This window comes from Thermobia domestica, chromosome 9 (genome assembly GCF_964235325.1).
Source record: "Thermobia domestica chromosome 9, izTheDome1.hap1.1, whole genome shotgun sequence".
Lineage (NCBI taxonomy): Eukaryota > Metazoa > Arthropoda > Insecta > Zygentoma > Lepismatidae > Thermobia > Thermobia domestica.
Genome location: NC_137462.1, coordinates 63,263,605 through 63,282,550, shown reverse-complemented (window position 1 = coordinate 63,282,550; position 18,946 = coordinate 63,263,605). Strand labels below are relative to the sequence as shown.

General features: G+C 33.4%; 1 protein-coding gene across 9 annotated transcripts in view; it reads left to right on the top strand.

The window, feature by feature from the left end:
• LOC145694697 (uncharacterized) overlaps window positions 1-16,596 on the top strand; it is a 62,719-nt gene extending 46,123 nt beyond the window's left edge. For 8 of the 9 annotated variants that reach the window (XM_081771215.1, XM_081771218.1, XM_081771221.1 and 5 more), the window contains 4 exons: window positions 4,173-4,916; window positions 7,427-7,567; window positions 11,056-11,166; window positions 12,983-16,596. In XM_081771215.1, the coding sequence (XP_081627341.1) occupies window positions 4,173-4,916; window positions 7,427-7,567; window positions 11,056-11,166; window positions 12,983-13,389 (1,403 nt within the window). In that variant the 3' untranslated portion in view covers window positions 13,390-16,596. The remainder of the gene's footprint in view (window positions 1-4,172; window positions 4,917-7,426; window positions 7,568-11,055; window positions 11,167-12,982) is intronic. The other variant, XM_081771222.1, reaches the window with a different exon arrangement.
• The last annotated feature ends 2,350 nt before the right edge of the window (window positions 16,597-18,946 follow it).

The following is an 18,946-nucleotide window of genomic DNA, read 5'->3' as shown; positions in this document are numbered from 1 at the left end:
GGTCGATTGAATTGAATCTGTTGAATTGTTCATTCAACAAAAAGATCAAAATGATGTTAGTAAACAATCACAGAACGTGATGCAGTGCATTGACTTTAATAATCTAAGCATGATAGTGCAAAGTTTTGAAAATCCATCAATGGTACAATACAGTGCTAGCTTGAATCAAATTAACCTTCGAAACCAAGTTCGAAGTGTTCATGTGAGACTAAAGTGTGATCCCAATGTAAAAGGTGATGTTAAATCCATATGTACCGGTAATGTAACCGAGCCTAACTACAGAAGAAACAGAAACCATGGCAGGACAGACTACCGTGGATGTTATGTAAAGGACAAATACAGATCCATTAGGGGCATGATATTTCACCTCCAGTGAAACGAAGAAGAACTGAACCTAGTGTTACCGGTAAGATAACCGAACCTAACCTTAGTAGTGGCGGTAAATGGGATTGTGGGACTCGACCTAATCCTAGTGTAGTACGATTACGTTCACGTAAGAAGCATGTAAGCATTAGATCTAATCACGTTCGAGGGAGATTTCGTAGAAATCTCATAGATGACGAAAATTTTCAAAGTAAGAAACAAAGAACTGTAGATGTAAATAACGCGCAAGACTGTATTCCGGTTTATGACTTTCAATGCAACCTAAACAAATTCATTGGCCATGTAACTTAGCCTAATGTAGGGGCGTCCGAAAGGACATATCAAATTGATTCTTAATATGGCCACATATGTCTTAATGTTATGTGTTTTCTTTGATATTTGTATTATCAATCACATTATTCGTGTTCCATGTTATTGAAGTATATTTAAAAGCATCTTTGTAATGCTAGAATATATGTTGAAGTTAATAATTTATGTTTTCTATAAGGAATTTGTATTTTAAACAATTCTTACTTTTGTGTTCTTGTTACATTCGAATTATATGCTAATAATATAAATATATTTGATCATGTTGTGTTCAAAGAACAACTATAAAAATATCACATACATCTTTCTCAAAATATTCTTCATGATGCCTAAGTAAATAATTAATAACTTGTAACAAGCATTTAATGGACCCGAAAAAGGACTTAAAATCAAACAACTTGTAAATCAAATTTCGAATGTGCCTTATTGTCGTTGAAACGTAGAAATAAATGAAGATGATAATAAAGTTTAAAATAAATATGATGATAAATATGATAATAATATTGTTATAAAATTAAATATGATATATATGCATATTTTATATGAATTGTAATTTTCAAGTATACGAGGTGCATTCGAAAACTCAAATGATTAATATGTAAAAGTAAACGATCCAGAGTTCTTTTTCTTTTTATTAGGTAAATGAATAAAAAGAAAAGTCCGTCGGGCGCCATAATATACAACGGTACGTTTGTATATTGTTATCACTTGTAAATTTTATAAATTTGGTCGTAAAGTATTTTTATATATGTACTAAACTATGTTATTCGAAGAAGAAGAAGAAGAAGTTTGTTAGAAATAATATCGATAAAAAGAGGATATTCATAGTTTTTAAAATAATAGGATTGTGGATAAGAGGTTGGCAGGACAACCAGATATAAATAAACGGAATAATTGCAATAGAGCTTCGCTTTATTTAATGGCTCAATAATAATAATTTTTAAGAACCGTTTTAATGTGCGCGCTATGGTGTCACATGTTCTACACACTTTTACTACGAGCTAGTCATACAAAATCCGGCCATGAATTAACTGTACTTTTTCAAAAGCAGTCAACCTCCTTCAAAATGTCACCATAATATGACCATATTGGCAAGATCTTTGTCTAAGAGAGCTCCTCCGTGGCTAAGCGGTTAGCGTACGCGCCTTTGGCGCGGGAGACCCGGGTTCGATTCCCGGCGGGAGCTCATGTGGTTCGGATTTCACGTTAATCAGTAGGTCCACGTCTCATATAGCCTCGCTGCTGAACGGGACGTAAAACTCAAAAAATCAATCAATCAATCTTTGTCTAAGATTCCTATTAGTGCTGTTTAAATGGTTTGATGCAGTTTTTATCTGGGAAAGCCTGCGGCAAATGCATATAATATGAAATTATTGTACGAAACACACGCATCGAAATAGAACAATATACTAACAAAGTTTTGTTACAAATTGGGTTAATCTTTCACCGAAAGGTTACAGATGGTGAGGACACTATATGGTGATGCAGCATTATCAAGAACCCAGGTGTATAAATCGTAAACCGTGAACAAAATGTAGAGGATGATCCAAGCTCAGAACTCCGTTGAACGTCAAAGAATGAGGGAAATAAGGAGAAATTTCGTGCACTGGTGAGAGCTGATAGACATGTAGGTACGCAGCAACTGTCAACTATGCCTCAGATATATATGTGAAAGACAGGTTTAGGTTAATTTTAGCCAAGAACCTGTAAATGAGGAAAATGTTTGCTTGTTTTGCAAAATGCTTCACATTTTTGAGACAACAGGAAAATGCCATTATGAAAGGATAGTGTGATAATTTGGTGGGCACTGCGGTACGGGACAACAATATCCTAAAGTATTTCGTGGAGGGCGATGAAACCTGGCATTCAGCAGTTTCCTACACCGACTTCACATTACATGCATTTGTCACACTTTTACCCAGATACAAACAGCATAAAACAGGTTTAAACACATTGGAAACTTTGGCAAAAGTCTTTCCAGTATTTTTATCTACAGTAACAGTGTTCAGGGAGTTGTCTGAGTTGACTATTTTTGTAAAAGTTCGCTTACTATATGGGTGCTTCCACCAATCATGTCTTGCGGGTGTCTGTTTATCAATATACGTAGATGTCAGGGTAGTGTGTTAAACAGAACAGCATATGCAATCTTTCTGCAAAGTTTTTTGTTTGTTTAATTTTTCTAGGCTCGCCTCATTTCCGTCTTTGTTTAATGAGCTATTAGTATTACACACATCGGTGGGCTTCTTCGGAAGGATTATATGAAGGATAATTGCTTTAAGCTTCCTACAAATGTTAAAAATACCGTTGTTAAACAATTGTGCTACTGAGATTCTGAAATGGAGGTAGGTTTGGTAAGGTTTTTTGTGAAAATGACTATGTAATGAGATAATATCTGTCTCATGCTGTGGAGGTTAAAGGAAACGGACAACAAATGCAAGTGGAGATAAGAGAACTAGTTGACTCTAGGTAAAACGAATGAAAAAAGTAAGAAGGATTGGGAACAGACGTAGAAAGTTATTGACACGATATTGTCTACCACAGGCTCATAGGCCTTGTATCGAACCTACAAACTTTCGTACTAGAGATAAGCACTCTGTTACTCTTCATCTTCATGCAAAAGTTGTTTTCATGTATCAAACTTGTTTGAAACCAAAAACCTAGCATATTAAGCAGGTGAAACTTTAACATCATATTGAAATGTAGAAAATAGTTTGAAACGCTATTGCATTACAATCAAATATCTAAAACTGAACAATAGTTAAGTTATCTTCATCGCACTGGTGTGGTTTAACTGATAATTTTATTTAAGAAGATGCAATTATAGATCAGCGATTGTCTTAATTACCAGGTACGGTTTGCTTCACTTCTTTTTGTTAGATTACTTATGACAGAATGTATAATTTCTTTTAACCTTATGCGCTCGCAGTTTTGTAAATATTGTGGCACCCCTGCCCTGTAACGAGCTATCTTCTCGCTGTTTCGTAGCAATATAAATTATTAGAATAATAATTCATCCCTACTCCTTTCGAACATTTTATTTTTCGATAAGCAAACACTGGCAAGGTTTGATTGGATTTTTTCAGTACTGAAGCTCTGTAAGACTGCTTCAAGTAGAATCCAACTAGGACTATGTACACAGAAGACAGGGGAGGTGGTTCTTGGTGAGAAAGGACAATTTCTGGCACAAAGAGCAATTACTTAATATATATATAAATTAAGATATCCATATTGCTTGAATGTGGAGTATATTATAAAAGAATTTGTTGTAGCCGTCGTCGTTAAAAATTAGCATTGTCATCTCTGGCACGATGATCTACATTTGATTCCAACGGGAGAGGATATTTCGGATCCAACGTAAAAGCTGCAGGTCGACTTTTGGTGCTGGAAAAATGTAGAAACAACAAAAAGAAAGTAAAACTGTTGTTACATGATAGAACATGTAATGTACATTGTTGCCATTGTTTCATTTTTCTTACTTACAGATGATGTAACTCCTGAAGTTGTTCAAGCTGTTTCTTCGGAAAATTTCTGGCAGCGACCTTTGAATGACGGTCGGGATCCAACACAATTATTATTAGACATCCTGAAACGAGAAGATATCCAGACTCTTCTGAGTGGTAGCGCTACTAAAACTATTGTTTGGCGAGGAATTGCACAAGAGATGTCCAAAATGGGTGCACCAGTACCTAGGGAGACTGGTTTATCCCCTTGTATAAGATGCCATCAGAAGTGGAGGAATTTAGCACATCAATATCTTAAGTTTGTTCAGCGCTTACAGCAAGGACTAAGAAGGAGACGAAAACCAATCAAATATTTCAAAGAAATAAACGATGTGATGTGTGTGAAACAAAGGATAAATCCAGCATTATACCTAAATGGTATAGATCCATCCTCATTAGCTTCTGAATTCTCGTCTAATTTAGTCTCAAATGGTCCATCAAAAGTACCAAAGGCATCCGAAAACTTCGTAAATCCTACAGGTACTGTTCCAATATCTTATGGAGTAAAGCAAACTTGCAGTGAAGAGAAACCATCTACCTCTAAAATTAGAGTTACTCCTGGAGTAATAATGGCATTCGTGCAACAAGAAAGTGATAAGTTGGATAATTTTGGACGAAAATTAGTGAGTGTGTTAGAAGTACAGAACAGACAACGTGAGGACCTTATCACTCTGTTGAAAATGTGTTTAAGAAGCGGAGAGAGTAGGAAAAAAAGACGACGTAAAAGTAAGAAAAACTTTATTTTATTTATTTATTTATTATCTATTGTGTTCGGGAACATTTAAATTTGGGAATTCAGATAGAAAATCAAACAAAACAAAATATGCAAACAATCAATGAAATTATATAGATACAGAATATTACTTATGGTTTCAATATGAATATAAGGTGGGTGTAAAGTTTGAAATCAATGAATAATTGATTATTTTAATGCGAAACGTGATCCGCATGTATGTCATCATTTTCAGCATACTTCCTCAAACGTAGCATAGTGTTTCTTCTAATTCTTTTTCAAGATGGTTCAGAGTACTCGTTGCAAGAGTTATATGATGAAGAAATTCCAGACTTTTATAATGTGTGCTTCAGATTTCAGAATTTTCTGTGTCATGGAATCAATGGTGTTTAGGTCGGGTGACCGTGGTGCTCATTTTACCGGTTCTTTTCTCCTATTCTAGCATCTGAGAAATTTTATCCAACCAGTAGCATGCAACTTCTGCATAGTAGTGCCATTGGTTTCGGCTTTTTCACCTAGTAAAATAGTAGTTTTTTTAGTAATTAGATGGTTTAGCTTAGATAAAGGAACTATTAGAAAAAACAAGAATTTCAGGAATGATCAAATAAAAAAAAAAAAGGTTCAAACGATTCCGATCTTGGCTAATAATTACTTTTCGGATTAGAAACTACAAAATTTTTGAATGGCCCCTAAATCGAATTTTCGTATTTTTTACGGAATAAGCACATGATACTGAGTGATAGCTTGGGTATGGCTATACTATATGTAGTTCTCTAGGTATAAACCCTACAAGAAAATGTTTGCCTGAAATATATTGGAGCTTTTGATCCAATAAGTTACAGTTTGATCATCCATGCTTAAAGCTTATGCATATGTTGTTCTAAAATGCATTTTTCAGAAATTCTCCTTTCTCTTTATCAAACTTTGACTTGCAACTTTGGAGGAGATTTGAATCAGTGGTATTGGTGGTTGGATTCGAGTTTAGCGCCCCTTTCAGCGCCAAGGCTATATAAGACCTGGAAATACAGTATAAGGTGGAAATGCGTTCAAATTTTAATTTTCTCCCACGAGAAATCGAACCAAGGACTCCATTAAATCAGTTTTGATAGCATAGGACACTGCCTATATATAGATACACTGATTATCAATAGCTTGTTATTTAAAACTTTGAATTATAATATATTATTGATTATTCAGTAATTTCTCTCGGTGTGATGTATGTAAATAGATAACTTCCCTAAAACTTATATTTAAAATTTTCTTATGTTTCATTCAAATTGTGGGAGGAAGAGGTTAATAATTTTATGAATGTCTCAAAGTGTGGAAACAATCTAAAAAGCACGATTATATGTCCATAATATAAATAAATAAATAAAAGAAGGTGGAAGAGAAGTGAAACATTGATGTATATTCTGTATAAAATTTCTATGTATAGAATTCCAATTTTGTAAGTGGGATTTCTTTGAATTTAACTTACATAGATGGAAAATTATAATTCTTATAATAAGGTGGGTAATATTTTGTTTGCAACCAAGTTTAAAATGTTATGCGTAAATATTAATAATACTGTCATTTTGGTGAAGAAAAATATTGATGAACATATTTTACGCTAAGCTGCTGGTGATGTACTCATATGTAAGTTTATTTGTTCTCTACAGAATGAGAGTTTAAAGGCTTGTAGTAGAATACTTACATTCTTATTTTGAAGGTCATATAAATTTCAGGTTTTATTTGAAACAATTAAATTTTAATCTTTCTTTACAATACATTTTTTTCTGATTATACTGGTATTCTTCACTGACAAAGTTGACATTTCGCTTTCTTTCCTACGACAATTTCTTTCCTGCTTTTTATTACTATCATTTGCCAGCGTATAAATCGCATTTTTTTTCCTTTAAGAATAAGTCCAAAATTGGAATGCGTCTTGTACATCGATACAGAGAACTTGATTATTTAAATTTCAATAAATATTCCCGATTCTGTGTTATTTGATCTCTTCCTTGCTTCATTACGGCGTGAAACAGCACTTCAGCTCAGTGACTCAGTAAATGTAGTTTGGTCACAATCATTTTATTTACCATTTCAAAGTATGGCGCTTATCTCTGGCCGCACATGCACGATAGACATTCCTAGACGTTCACGCAGTTCTACAAATACATTTAGTTAAGGATTGTTAATTTCATATGTTTCTTGTTAAAGTATCACTTTGTATTCAATTTAAAAAGAAAATAATATACACTTTATAAATATGCAGTGAAAATACCTTTTTTTTCTTAAAATTGAATACAGAAAATGGGCTGAGTCTTTTACGCCAGCTCGTCTCTCTTCCTTCGATTTCATTTCGCCATTAAGTATTTTCCCCTTTATCATATCATAAAAGATATTTCTAAATTTCGTATTGTTTCATTTATTGCCAGTGGTAGAGTTAATATATATATTTTTTTTCTATGCTGCTCAAGTATTGTTTATTCTGTCATTGTATAGAGGATTATCTTTGTTTCAGAGAAAACTTCACAAGTACCAGATTATGTTGTTATTGATACTCAGATTAATTCCCCGAGTATTGATAGTAACTTGGGCAACCATTTAAGTTCAACTAATAACGTAGACATCCCTTCTGATTCCCAAGAAGAAAGACACACAGGTAAACTCTTAAGGTTGTTTAGAAGTACATATCACTTCTTTGTGTGTATGTATGTGTGAGAGAGAGAGCGAAAGAGAGAGAGAGAGAGAGAGATTATGCTCTTTGATTTAATAGGATGCATATTTAGTATTTATTAAAACTACTCACTCAAAAATATTCAACTTATAATTTGACTGTGAATATTTCGGCAAACATTTGTTGTCATGCTCAGCATAGATTCTTTCAGAAAATTAACGTTGCTTCTAGATTTACATCCCGTTGATTAGCTTCTTTTTTATACCATAACTGATGTAATTCATGTGGTCTTTCATATGTAAGTGTATTTGTTGTCTGACGAATGAATACTTGACGATTTTTAGTAAAGTATTTGCATTTGTATATTGAAGGTAGTTTAAATTTGATACCTTACTTCAAACATAGCTCATTTTGTCTATATATTTCTCTTTCTGCGCATTAACTGATATCATAGCGAACAAGGGGAATTTCATAACTTATACAGAAGGTAATCAACGGGTTGTGAATCTACAAGTAATGTTAGTTTTCGGAAAGGATCTGTGCTGAGGATGGCAATAATTTTTTGCGAAAACCATCTGTTGAATTATAATTTGTATTTTTTCTTGGGGGGGGGGGGGGGGGGTACAGTTTTAATAAATGTGTGAGTATGTTTTTATTATTACTATTATTTTCTTGTGTATACATATATATAATCAATCGTAGATTCCGTTAATATACTACTGGATGTGGAGCAATGGCAGGGTTAACCTCGAGGCATAAGAGGAAATGTATGAGCTGTTCTATAGACGGAAGCGGATACATTAAGAACTGTGAACTGATACACATTTCAAATCCACTGGTGTATTTATTAGTGGAATTTACCCCCCCCCCCTCCCCAAATTTTTTTTACTCGACCTTAATCCGATATTTCATTTTCGAGACATGCCTCTTTTGGTATCGCTCCGATCAATTTTTGACGGACTATAACTCGGAAATGGCGCGATTGTGTATAGACTTTTCATTTCCATTTCATTTTTCTTCCCTAAATCTTGTGTAATTTTATCCGTATATTTCAATTGCCGCCTTATAGGCAATTTTTTTTTTTTTTTTTTTGGTCATTCCCTTCATACCTAATAGAATGATTCCTCCTTGTCTCATAATGTGTCCTGACATCCTTTCTCTTGTTTTCGAAATATTCTTCAATATACTCCTCTTTTCTTCTATCATTTCCAATACTCTTCCATTTGATATCTTATCTTCCGATTTAATTTTTAACATCAGTCTACTCGCTTTCATCAGTCTTTTCTTTAGTTTTATGTCAATGTTTCCGCCTTCGAAAGCCTGTGTCAATGTTCCCGCCTTCTTTGCCTGAGCTGTTCTGAATTTTACATTGTGCTTGCATCTATTATCGCCTATTATTTTATTCCCTAAGTAACAGAATTTTTGTACCTCTTCTATCAGAAGATCTCATATTTTGATTTTCATTTTTCTTTTGCGTATCAAAACTTTTGTTTTGTTCTTTTTGATCTTCGTGTAGAATTTTCTGCTAAGCATTCTTGCATTCCATTCATACTTGCCTCTAATTGTATCGAAACAGATTTTTATATGCAATCTTTTGTCTCTTGAAAGGAGTTGTAATCCTGGGACTCTTCTCCCTTCGAAAGTAGACCTAAAGTGCAAAGTGAAAACTGTAAAAATCACTTCCTCGCGCTCAAAAGCGATATATTTCTCTATTAGATAATCAAAACAATTAAACGAAAATAGAATAATTATTTCTGGACAGAACTTCCAAAATTCGTTCAAGTGAGATGTCCATAGTGAGAGGTTCATATTTTACACATCGAAAATAATTTTTATCCCGATTTTTGTGTATTTATGTCCGACGGTTCATAAATATATATATATATATATATATATATATATATATATATATATATATATATATATATATATATATATATATATATATAAATTCTTGTCTTCCTTCACTCCTTCGGAGCAAATTTCCAAAATTTGTGGAGGTAAATAATATTAGTAAATGCTCTTTAACCCGGCTCCTTCAGAACCATGACTATGCAGAATTAGCGATTTTTCCGAATTTTCGAATGTTAATATAGTTTTACTGGGAATATCAAAATTAAATCACACTAGATAAAAATCAGAGTGGAACATGTATTTTATATGTTTATGTGCTTAAATTCTGAACCTGTGTAGACGATATAAATATCCTGCTGTACGAAGTATTTGATCATCTTTAGAATGGCACTCCACTGTGATTTTTATCTAATGTGATTACCTTCTGCCTAACAAGGGTATTTTTTGAATCTGCCTACAAGAGATATGCAGAACATCTTTAAGAGTGTAGAGTAGACAGATTCAAGAAGAAAACAAGAGAACGGCAGAAAACAAATATCTTTAGAAATAAAGAAGTTTGAGGAGCGTCGAAAGATGTTAAAACTTTTTCCAAGTTTTTAAAATTTTTGAGTTTTGAAAGAAGAAGAAGAACAAATTATATAACCAAAATTCAAATGAAGAAAAAAGTTAAGTTTTGCTGATTGTAAATAATCAGGGAGGTAGGGCAAGTTATGATACATATGATACATATCTGCTTGTTCATATTTACAAGAGTATTCGGAATGCAAAGGTATTAAATTAAAGCAGGGATGCAAATAAGCAACACAATTTTACTAGCCCCCCCAAAAAAGCTACTAGCCGACATCCCACAACAGAAATAATTTACTTACCTTCGGTATTTTAATAGTGATATTAAAAACTCGCCCGCACCGATGAACCACTCGTCCCGGGAGAGTGGGCATGGTTATTTGCATTCCTGTATTAAAAGTTATCGTTAGTGTATATATATATATAGCCTATATTATTGTGTACTTGTGTTATATGTATTCCAAATACAAGAAGTTAGTGTTGGACAGCTATGGGCACTGTTGAAGTCGACTAAGATGATGATGATGATGATGATGATGATGATGATAATAATAATAATAATAATAATAATAATAATAATAATAATAATAATAATAATAATAATAATAATAATAATAATAATAATAATAATAATAATAATTATTATTATTATTATTATTATTATTATTATTATTATTATTATTATTATTATTATTATTATTATTTCGTTAATGTTATTTGCATATGAGTTATGGCATTTTATTAACCACATCCGTAACTAGAAAAGAAAGTTATTAACTATACACTTTAATTGTAAGTCGTTAGTCTTTCAATTTTGAAGGGTGTCCTTTATGAATTTTAAGCAGAAGTCTTTCTAAAACTAATAATAAAATAATTATTTAATAATGTAAGATATATTAAGTGAAAACACTAAATAATGCATATTCCGCCACATCTTCTGTTTTGCCAAAATTACTTGCAGGCACACACGACCTTGCACGCGAATGTCGTGTGTGTATTTTCAGATAATGCATTTACAGATTTTGAATTGTATATTCTTTTTGATTTTCTAGATTCCGCTATGCAAGTCACGAGAGAGAGTTGTGATGGAAGTGCAGTGTTACCATCCATTACTGATGATAACGCACAGGATCCTTTTGCTTTTCGAGCAATGTGGAAAGAAGGTAAGATATTCAGAAGTTTAAAGTATGAATAACTAACTATTTATGTATCGCAGTGTCAAACTCTGATTTTGTGTTTTGTACTGTATATATATGATAAAGCTGTGCATAATTCAACGTAAGTAGACTGGTGTACTGCCAACATTTAAAGCACTGACTCCGTAACGAAAATTGTATTGGTGGTGTTTATATATTTGCGTCTTACAGTTATGTATTTTAGACAGTGCCGGATTTACGTATAAACTAAACAAGGTATAGCTTAGAATCCCACTCTCTTGGTGACCCCAAAATATTCGAAGAAGAAAAAACAACTGAAAGTACATTTCAAAAATTAAGATTAAAATAATAAATAAAATCTACATATAACAGCAGTGTGTTTCTATGATGCAGGTAATGGGGCCCCTACTGCTAGCCTAGTCCCTGAAATATCAATTGACAAAGAATAGTTAGATATGCAAAGGGCTCGATTACCTTCAATAGCTTAGGGCCTCATCAAACCTAAATCCAGCTCTGATTTTAGGTAAACATTTCTCTGTAAGACAGGGTAATTTGAATTCTGCCAACATACTATATTATTATTCTTAAGAATTTTCCCTCTCTGTATTACGTATGCTTCAAAATCCGTGCAAAACACTGTTTCGCGAAGCTCTCAGTTTTGTTACAGAAATTTAGTTACGAAAATGTTAGTTAGCAGCTATACCATACGTGAACCTCTTGCTTAAACTGGGTTCTAAGCCGTGTCTTCTGCAATAAAGGTGAAAATCTTAGCCATTTAGCCACCAGGAAGTATAGGCAACAGCAAGGCTTACGGATAAATTAAATTTCAGGAAGGAAGTAACAACGAACGTATGCACAGAGTCAGGAATAAATCTAAATACTTCAAATGGGAGTTACTGTGCGCAAATGGGAGTTCTATTCTACATAAGTAGTACATCAAATAAGTCATACGAACATCCTCGTATATTCGTAAAAGCCTGTTTTTTCGAAAAGAAAGGACACATGTGACTAACCTATGACCAAACACCCCTGAATTTCACTTCACAACTCATCCGTTAATAATCTTGACATTCATGTCTTCAACAGTTGCTCGAAAAGTGTACAAGGTGGGGAGAAAAGAAGGGGAGCTGGTAGAGCGCTTTTCTCCCATGCGAAGGATCCCTGCTTCATTTTTCAGACCACATGAGTTTGTGGTTGACAACATCGTGTCGTAAATTTTCTCGGGATTCTGCCGTTTTCCTCCCAATCCTTATTCCACCAATTCATGAATAATCGTTCACTTTCATCATGATCCGTCTCGTTAGCCTAAAGTGGATAACAATGAGACTTAAACCTAAAACTAAAAATTCTGACCAGCCCATCACTTTGTCTTTCATATGTGTTGCAGTCTAACGGATCTGTTGTGTTCGTAAACAGATTCAGTATTATATAATAAATTTGTCAGAAAGAAGTCAGAAATGCATCATAATGATGGACATCATTTTCAACACCTCCTGTAATAACGCTAAGTTGTTATTAACAGTAGATAGAATAGGTACAATGTAACGTGGTCATCTTTTAAATTGAAATCCTGCTGTTGCTACGACCGCGTACAAAACGTTATTTCTTAGATTTTGTATATTTGTGTTATTCCTAAAATAATAAGAAGGAATGAATAAGAACTTAGATGAATGTAATACAGTAGCCGATAAGATTATATTTGAACTAAAATCTGTTGAATATATTAACTGTAAAGCAAAATTGAGGTTCGATATTCTTATTCTTTCGTGTACATAATAGGATTCCAAACTTAATATTCAGTGAACATCTTTTCACTTTACAGGTCACGAGAATCAAGACCAAATTGAAGAGAAGTTCTGGCAGCAGCCAGTTCGGAACGGCCAAGATGCTACACAATTATTAATTCAAATTGTCAAGCGGACGAAGGTTCAGGAGCTTATGGATGATAAATCTGTATTAAAAACTAAATTATGGGAACTGATTGCAGATGAAATGTGCAGATTGGGTGCACAAGTTCCACACTCATCCAAAAGAGAAGCTGGATTCAGGTGCAGTCAAAAGTGGAAAAGTCTTGAACTATCATACCTCATGTTTAAATTAGGCGAAGTGGAACCAGGAACGAAGGCTCAGGCATTTACCAAGTATTTCGATGATTTGAGTAGTGTGGTAAGCGTTCAGAACAAAGTGAATTCATCTCTTGTGTTAGATACGTTACAACTAAAATCATGAAACACAGTGTCATCACCTGTTGTTATCCATTGTAAGTTTCTAAACAAATACCACGTACCTCCACCAATAGTATTATTACCAACTCCTTTAAGAAGGATAGACAGGTAATCATTGTGGAAATGCAATCCTGTTATAGGAATACCCACATTGCTTCGAAAAGTACTCGAAAATGACGTGGTATGCAGTCTTGTAGTACGTTAGACTTGTGCTAGACAAGTAAGAAATACCTTTGACATTAATAAATGATAGTACAAAGCTTTAGGTAAAACATATTTAAAATACTATTGCAACTGGAACTAAACGAAACATGGGTCAGAAACTATTTAATACTTTTTACAATTTTTAAACAAGTCGGGTACCTGTCAGGCTATAAAGAGGCGTGTACTTAACTTTAAAAGGTAATAATATCCCATTCAATGAGTTAGGCAAGGAATACTTTTGAATCAAGTGTATTCACAGAATATGAATTATTAGATTGTCCATATAATGGCTAATTCGTTAACTGAACAATGAATATTCAATCACGGTATAAACTGTATGAAGATATCAGTCTAGTTCGACTATTACGAAAATGAACGTTATTTATTTAGCACTATATTAGCATTTTCCAAATACATGTTCGTCTTATGTTGTGAACCTTCACTTGAAATTGTTACTATTCTATTGAGATGACATGGGAATTCTCTTGGTCCGCAAAAGGATGATCTGAGTACAATTTTCCAAGAAGTCATTGTCCTCTGCTGTGTGTGACACAATTTTTCTTTGTATAATTTCAGTTGCTTATTCAACATTCACGTGCTGTCACGTTTTACCTTCATGTTAATAATTAAATTATTTTTTTTCATTTATAATTTCAATAATAATGCTGGTCTTTGTTGTAACACTATTTTTAAAGTTGACTAAAATTATAAGTCATGGTGATTTCGAAGTCTTTTTTTTTTTTTTTCGTTAATTAGATCAACAAATAAGATGATGATATTGATCAGTGTTAAAAATTTTACCACGGAAAGTTATTAACCATGATAAATGATTTTAGTGTAAAAATAAAGGTTACCTAAATTGTAGGTCGTTTATACAGAATTAAATTTTCCGGATGAGATTTTCTTCATTGAACACTACAAAATCGGACCATAATCAACCAAAACGGATTTTCAATCATGCCATTCATAGGAACAAAATAATGTGGCAATTCTTTTTAATGAATTCGCTCGCCTTTGCTTTTACCCTTGATAAACCGTGAAATATAAAGCGAAACTATGACTTTTAACTTATTTTAAGAGAACAAACTTTTTGAAGGAACTATACATATAATAGAATATTTGCAGCACATTGTAATATGATGTCTGAAAATTTTTATGCCGAGCTTACAGCATTTTGCTGGTAGCATGAGTAATGAATAAGTCTGCCTAGCATGCTTGTTATCTGGTACGCAATGTATCTGTAAATAGAACATTTTTTTTTTTTTTGGGGGGGGACCTCTGACTGGACTCAGAAAATTAATTACACTCCCATTATTCCTAAACACACATCTTGTTACAAACGTGGCGTTTAGAGATCTTTGCGGGAGGACAGTATGGAGAACACTGTGACATCCCAAATTATGTAAATGAATTTCCAATTAATATTCAAAGATGGAAATTAATGTCGGTAGAGTAAAGAATAAGTCTTCTAATTCCCAAAATACACATTAAGGATGAAAGATTTAACAGTTAAACTGGTAGAACTCTGATGGAGTTTAATTTTGAAAAAAATCATTAAGCTGAACATAAAGAATTGAAATAAATTTTGATATCAGGATCTTTTCCTATGGTTTTACTTCGTGCAAAGGAAGAATGATAATAACATAAATGCATAAATAATAATAACATAATAACATAACTTCTTGCATAAATGATAATAACAAAGCTATCCACTGCCAGTATCTGCCGCTTCCGTGGCCTGAAAAGAAAGGAACATGTTCAAAATTATGTCTCACGTACTTTGGTATCCCCTCAGGGTAGACAGATGAGTAATCCAAATCCGTTTTGATCAATTTTAATGACGCACAACACAATAATACAGAACACAAGCACTGATACATATAGAACGGAATCACCGGATACATATTAGCAAATTAATAATAAAAATAAAAAAAATATTGATTCAGGTTTTGGATTTTGTTTCCGGAAACTGATAATTAAGTAGTTTGTGCACTAAATTGTCATTCCGAATTTCTTCTTTCTCCCTCACTGGCCTTGGTCTCCCCAAACAATGCTACCACGGTACTATCGATTGAAGAACTTGCCACTTCCCAATTGGTAAACCAACTCTTCGACTCTTTTTAAAAGTAACAGCATTCAATGTCCTTTTCACTGGATTCAAGCACTAGGTAACAAATTAGGATGTTGGTAATTATTCTGTTAGATACAGTTAATGGTTGAGTTCTGATAATCATTAGTAATGTTATTTTTAAATAAAACAGCACATGATTTCGCTGCAATATGTTGCGTCGTAAAATTTATTCCATTCCTGTCACAACATTAAAATAGTATGTGAACTATATTTAAAAGACATTGTTCTGGAATCACTTATAAAGTTTCAACTTCACTAGGAGTTAAAATATACTTTGATAACATTGCTCGTATAACTATACACAAATGAGCGCTAATATTATTTTCTTGTAACGAATATGATTTTTAAAACTGTGCTGAGAAATTTTATTTTCACTTGCACATATACTATACGATATTGGAAGTTTGGTAATATAACAATTACGTCTCTTCGGTTTACTGTTTAATAACCGAAATAGTTCTAGTCATAATGTCACCAACTATTAATCTCTACAAAGAGGTTTCTTTTTTCTTAGAACAAATCACATAATCACACTCGTATAGATATTTCTTCTTAAGAATATTCAATAAGATCTCACTACAAGAATTATCAAAGCACACTTGAAACTAAATGAAGAATTCTTTGCTACGGAGAAGGTATGTCGTGTCTTTTCAAACTGTAGACTACCACACGGAAGAGATGTCTCCCCGAACTGACTATCGACCACTTTTTCTGTACCCCTGCAGCATATTTAAAACACCCAAAAACTAAGAAATAACTAGTCTCGCATCGAGTTGCCTTGCCATTCTTATGCCGGGGAGTAGAGACGAAAGGAGTCATCACCCTTGGCGACAGAATACTTGGAGACCATAACGATTCATCTATTTTAATTTATACTGGCTCTAATTTACGTTGTCATGTTAGTCAAAGATTGACAACACTACAGACCAAATTTCAGGGTTTCTGCTGGTATCTAATTACACATTGTTAAGTGTATAAATTTTGCTATTTATTCTGTTCGCAACTCTAAAAACAAATGTTAACAGATCGACTGTACTTCTTCCACATGTACCTTGTTAGTCATTGACCTCTGACGGCTGTAATAACGCATGGCTACTGGTCAGGGTCACAAAACGCCACCCCCATTACTTGTAGTGAGAGAGTAATCAGCAAATAAAATATTGCATAATTAAACAGATTTTAGCAACTAATTTTTAATAAATGCAGTAATTTCCAAATGCGGTTTAAATAAATTGCTTTCAGCTCTCAACTCCTTACTCAAGATACTGAAATATACGCAGTCATCTTAAAATTCATATTCATAGGGTTGAATGACAAGTTTCATAAATTTAAATTTAAATAGTTATTATTTTCGAGAATAATATAGAACACTACAACCAAATACAAGAACATTAACAATCAAATTAATTGAACGCAGTAATCGACTACCCTACAAGCTTTAAAGCACTAATCTTTTAATTTCATATATAATTAATTGTAACAATTCCAGTACTAATTTCTATTTCTGAAAACTATACAATATTAGAATATCTAAATTTTGACAAAAGCTGGAACAATGAATGGATTTTAATCACACTTAAACAATCCTCATATTCTTGACAAGTTAATTTGAATGGCAACCTATTTTAACTGTACCAGCACATTAGCTTACGATTTAATAATCAAAATCATAGAACAGACTCACCAAATTTCAATGATATATAATACGGAGTACATTTCTCAATATCACATATAATAATGTTAACTAACTGATGATCAAGAATGAACATTAAAGAAGTTATCATGAATTTTACAATACTTGGTCAACATGGGATTGACCAGTTCCAATTTTCCCTGAAATCAGACGCAATTTTTGCGAATAGAATTTCACGCAGAAGCTTTTACTTTCAGTCGCAAGATGGCACTGTTACAAACTTTCAAGTGTTGTCAACTCATGTTCGATTCAAACATTTATTATCTGTCTTCCCCCCCCCCCCCAAAAAAAATAGCATGCAACACTACCAAATTCAAAACTAAAGTACCTTATACGCTCACTTGCACAAAGCTTGTAGATAAACATGTTTACACTTAACATACTAATTCATTCAAATATCATTGATTATTATATGAATACAAATTTTCTATTATACAGCCAGCCATCCTGTATGTATAATATATACAACTTGATATACACATTAAATAATGAAGAAGCACTTCCTTTTGCAAATACCTGTCTACTACAGGTAAGTGAGATACCATGTGTGAGGATCTTTACTGCCGTTACAACCAACAGGTTCCACTCCTACTCAGTGCAACAAGAAGCAAGTAGATGTGATCGAAATAAGCTTTGTAAGTTTATAACAAGTATGACACAAAAATCGCGTACGTGATAGTAAATATTACTATAATTTCGATACATTTTTAAGTAAGCATAATAATGGTAGGACAGCAAACTTTCACTAGCTACGGGGTTGAAAGTAGCTGGATTGAATAGCTCTCTATGTGCATTCGAACTGCATAAGAGAGAGAGAACTAAAATTATAGGTTCGAGATCGATCGCAATAAATTTTAGGTGCTCAGCTCGTAGGCCCTGTAAAAAACTGTCAAGTTCATTTGTTTTCTGGCTTTTAACTAGTGGTGGGCACAAAAACCGGTTTTCGGTTTTTAGGAAAACCAAAACCGGTTTTTGATTTTTTAAAAAAGTTCCGATTTTCTCCAAAATCGGTTCGGTTTTTCACCTGATCCGGTTTCGGTTTTCTTCAAAACCGGTTCCGGTTTTTTCCAAAATGTGTTCTATTTCTGACCAGAATAGTGTTTTGTTGTTCTCCGGAAAGCAATTCCGTTTCCACAGAAGTAGTTTTGTTTTCCAAAAGTTTTCACCGAAACCAGTTTCGGCGAAAAAACGAACCGGTTTTGAAGAAAACCGAAACCGGTTTCGGTGAAAAACGAACCGTTTTTTTGGAGAAAACCGAAACTGGTTTCGGTGAAAAACCGAACCGTTTTTGGAGAAAACCGAAACCGGTTTTGGAGAAAATCGGAATGTCGGTTTCTCGGATTTCGTTTTCTAGAAACCGGTTTCCGGTTTTTATAAAACCGGTTTTGCCCATCCCTAATTTTAACACCAAAACACGAAGAATCGGAGAACTTTGAATACAAAGACTCTTTCCGTCTTCCTGTCGCCCAATGGGACATATCAACCATCGTTTTTAACTCGTATTTATAAACTTTTCCTAACATAGACGAAGTA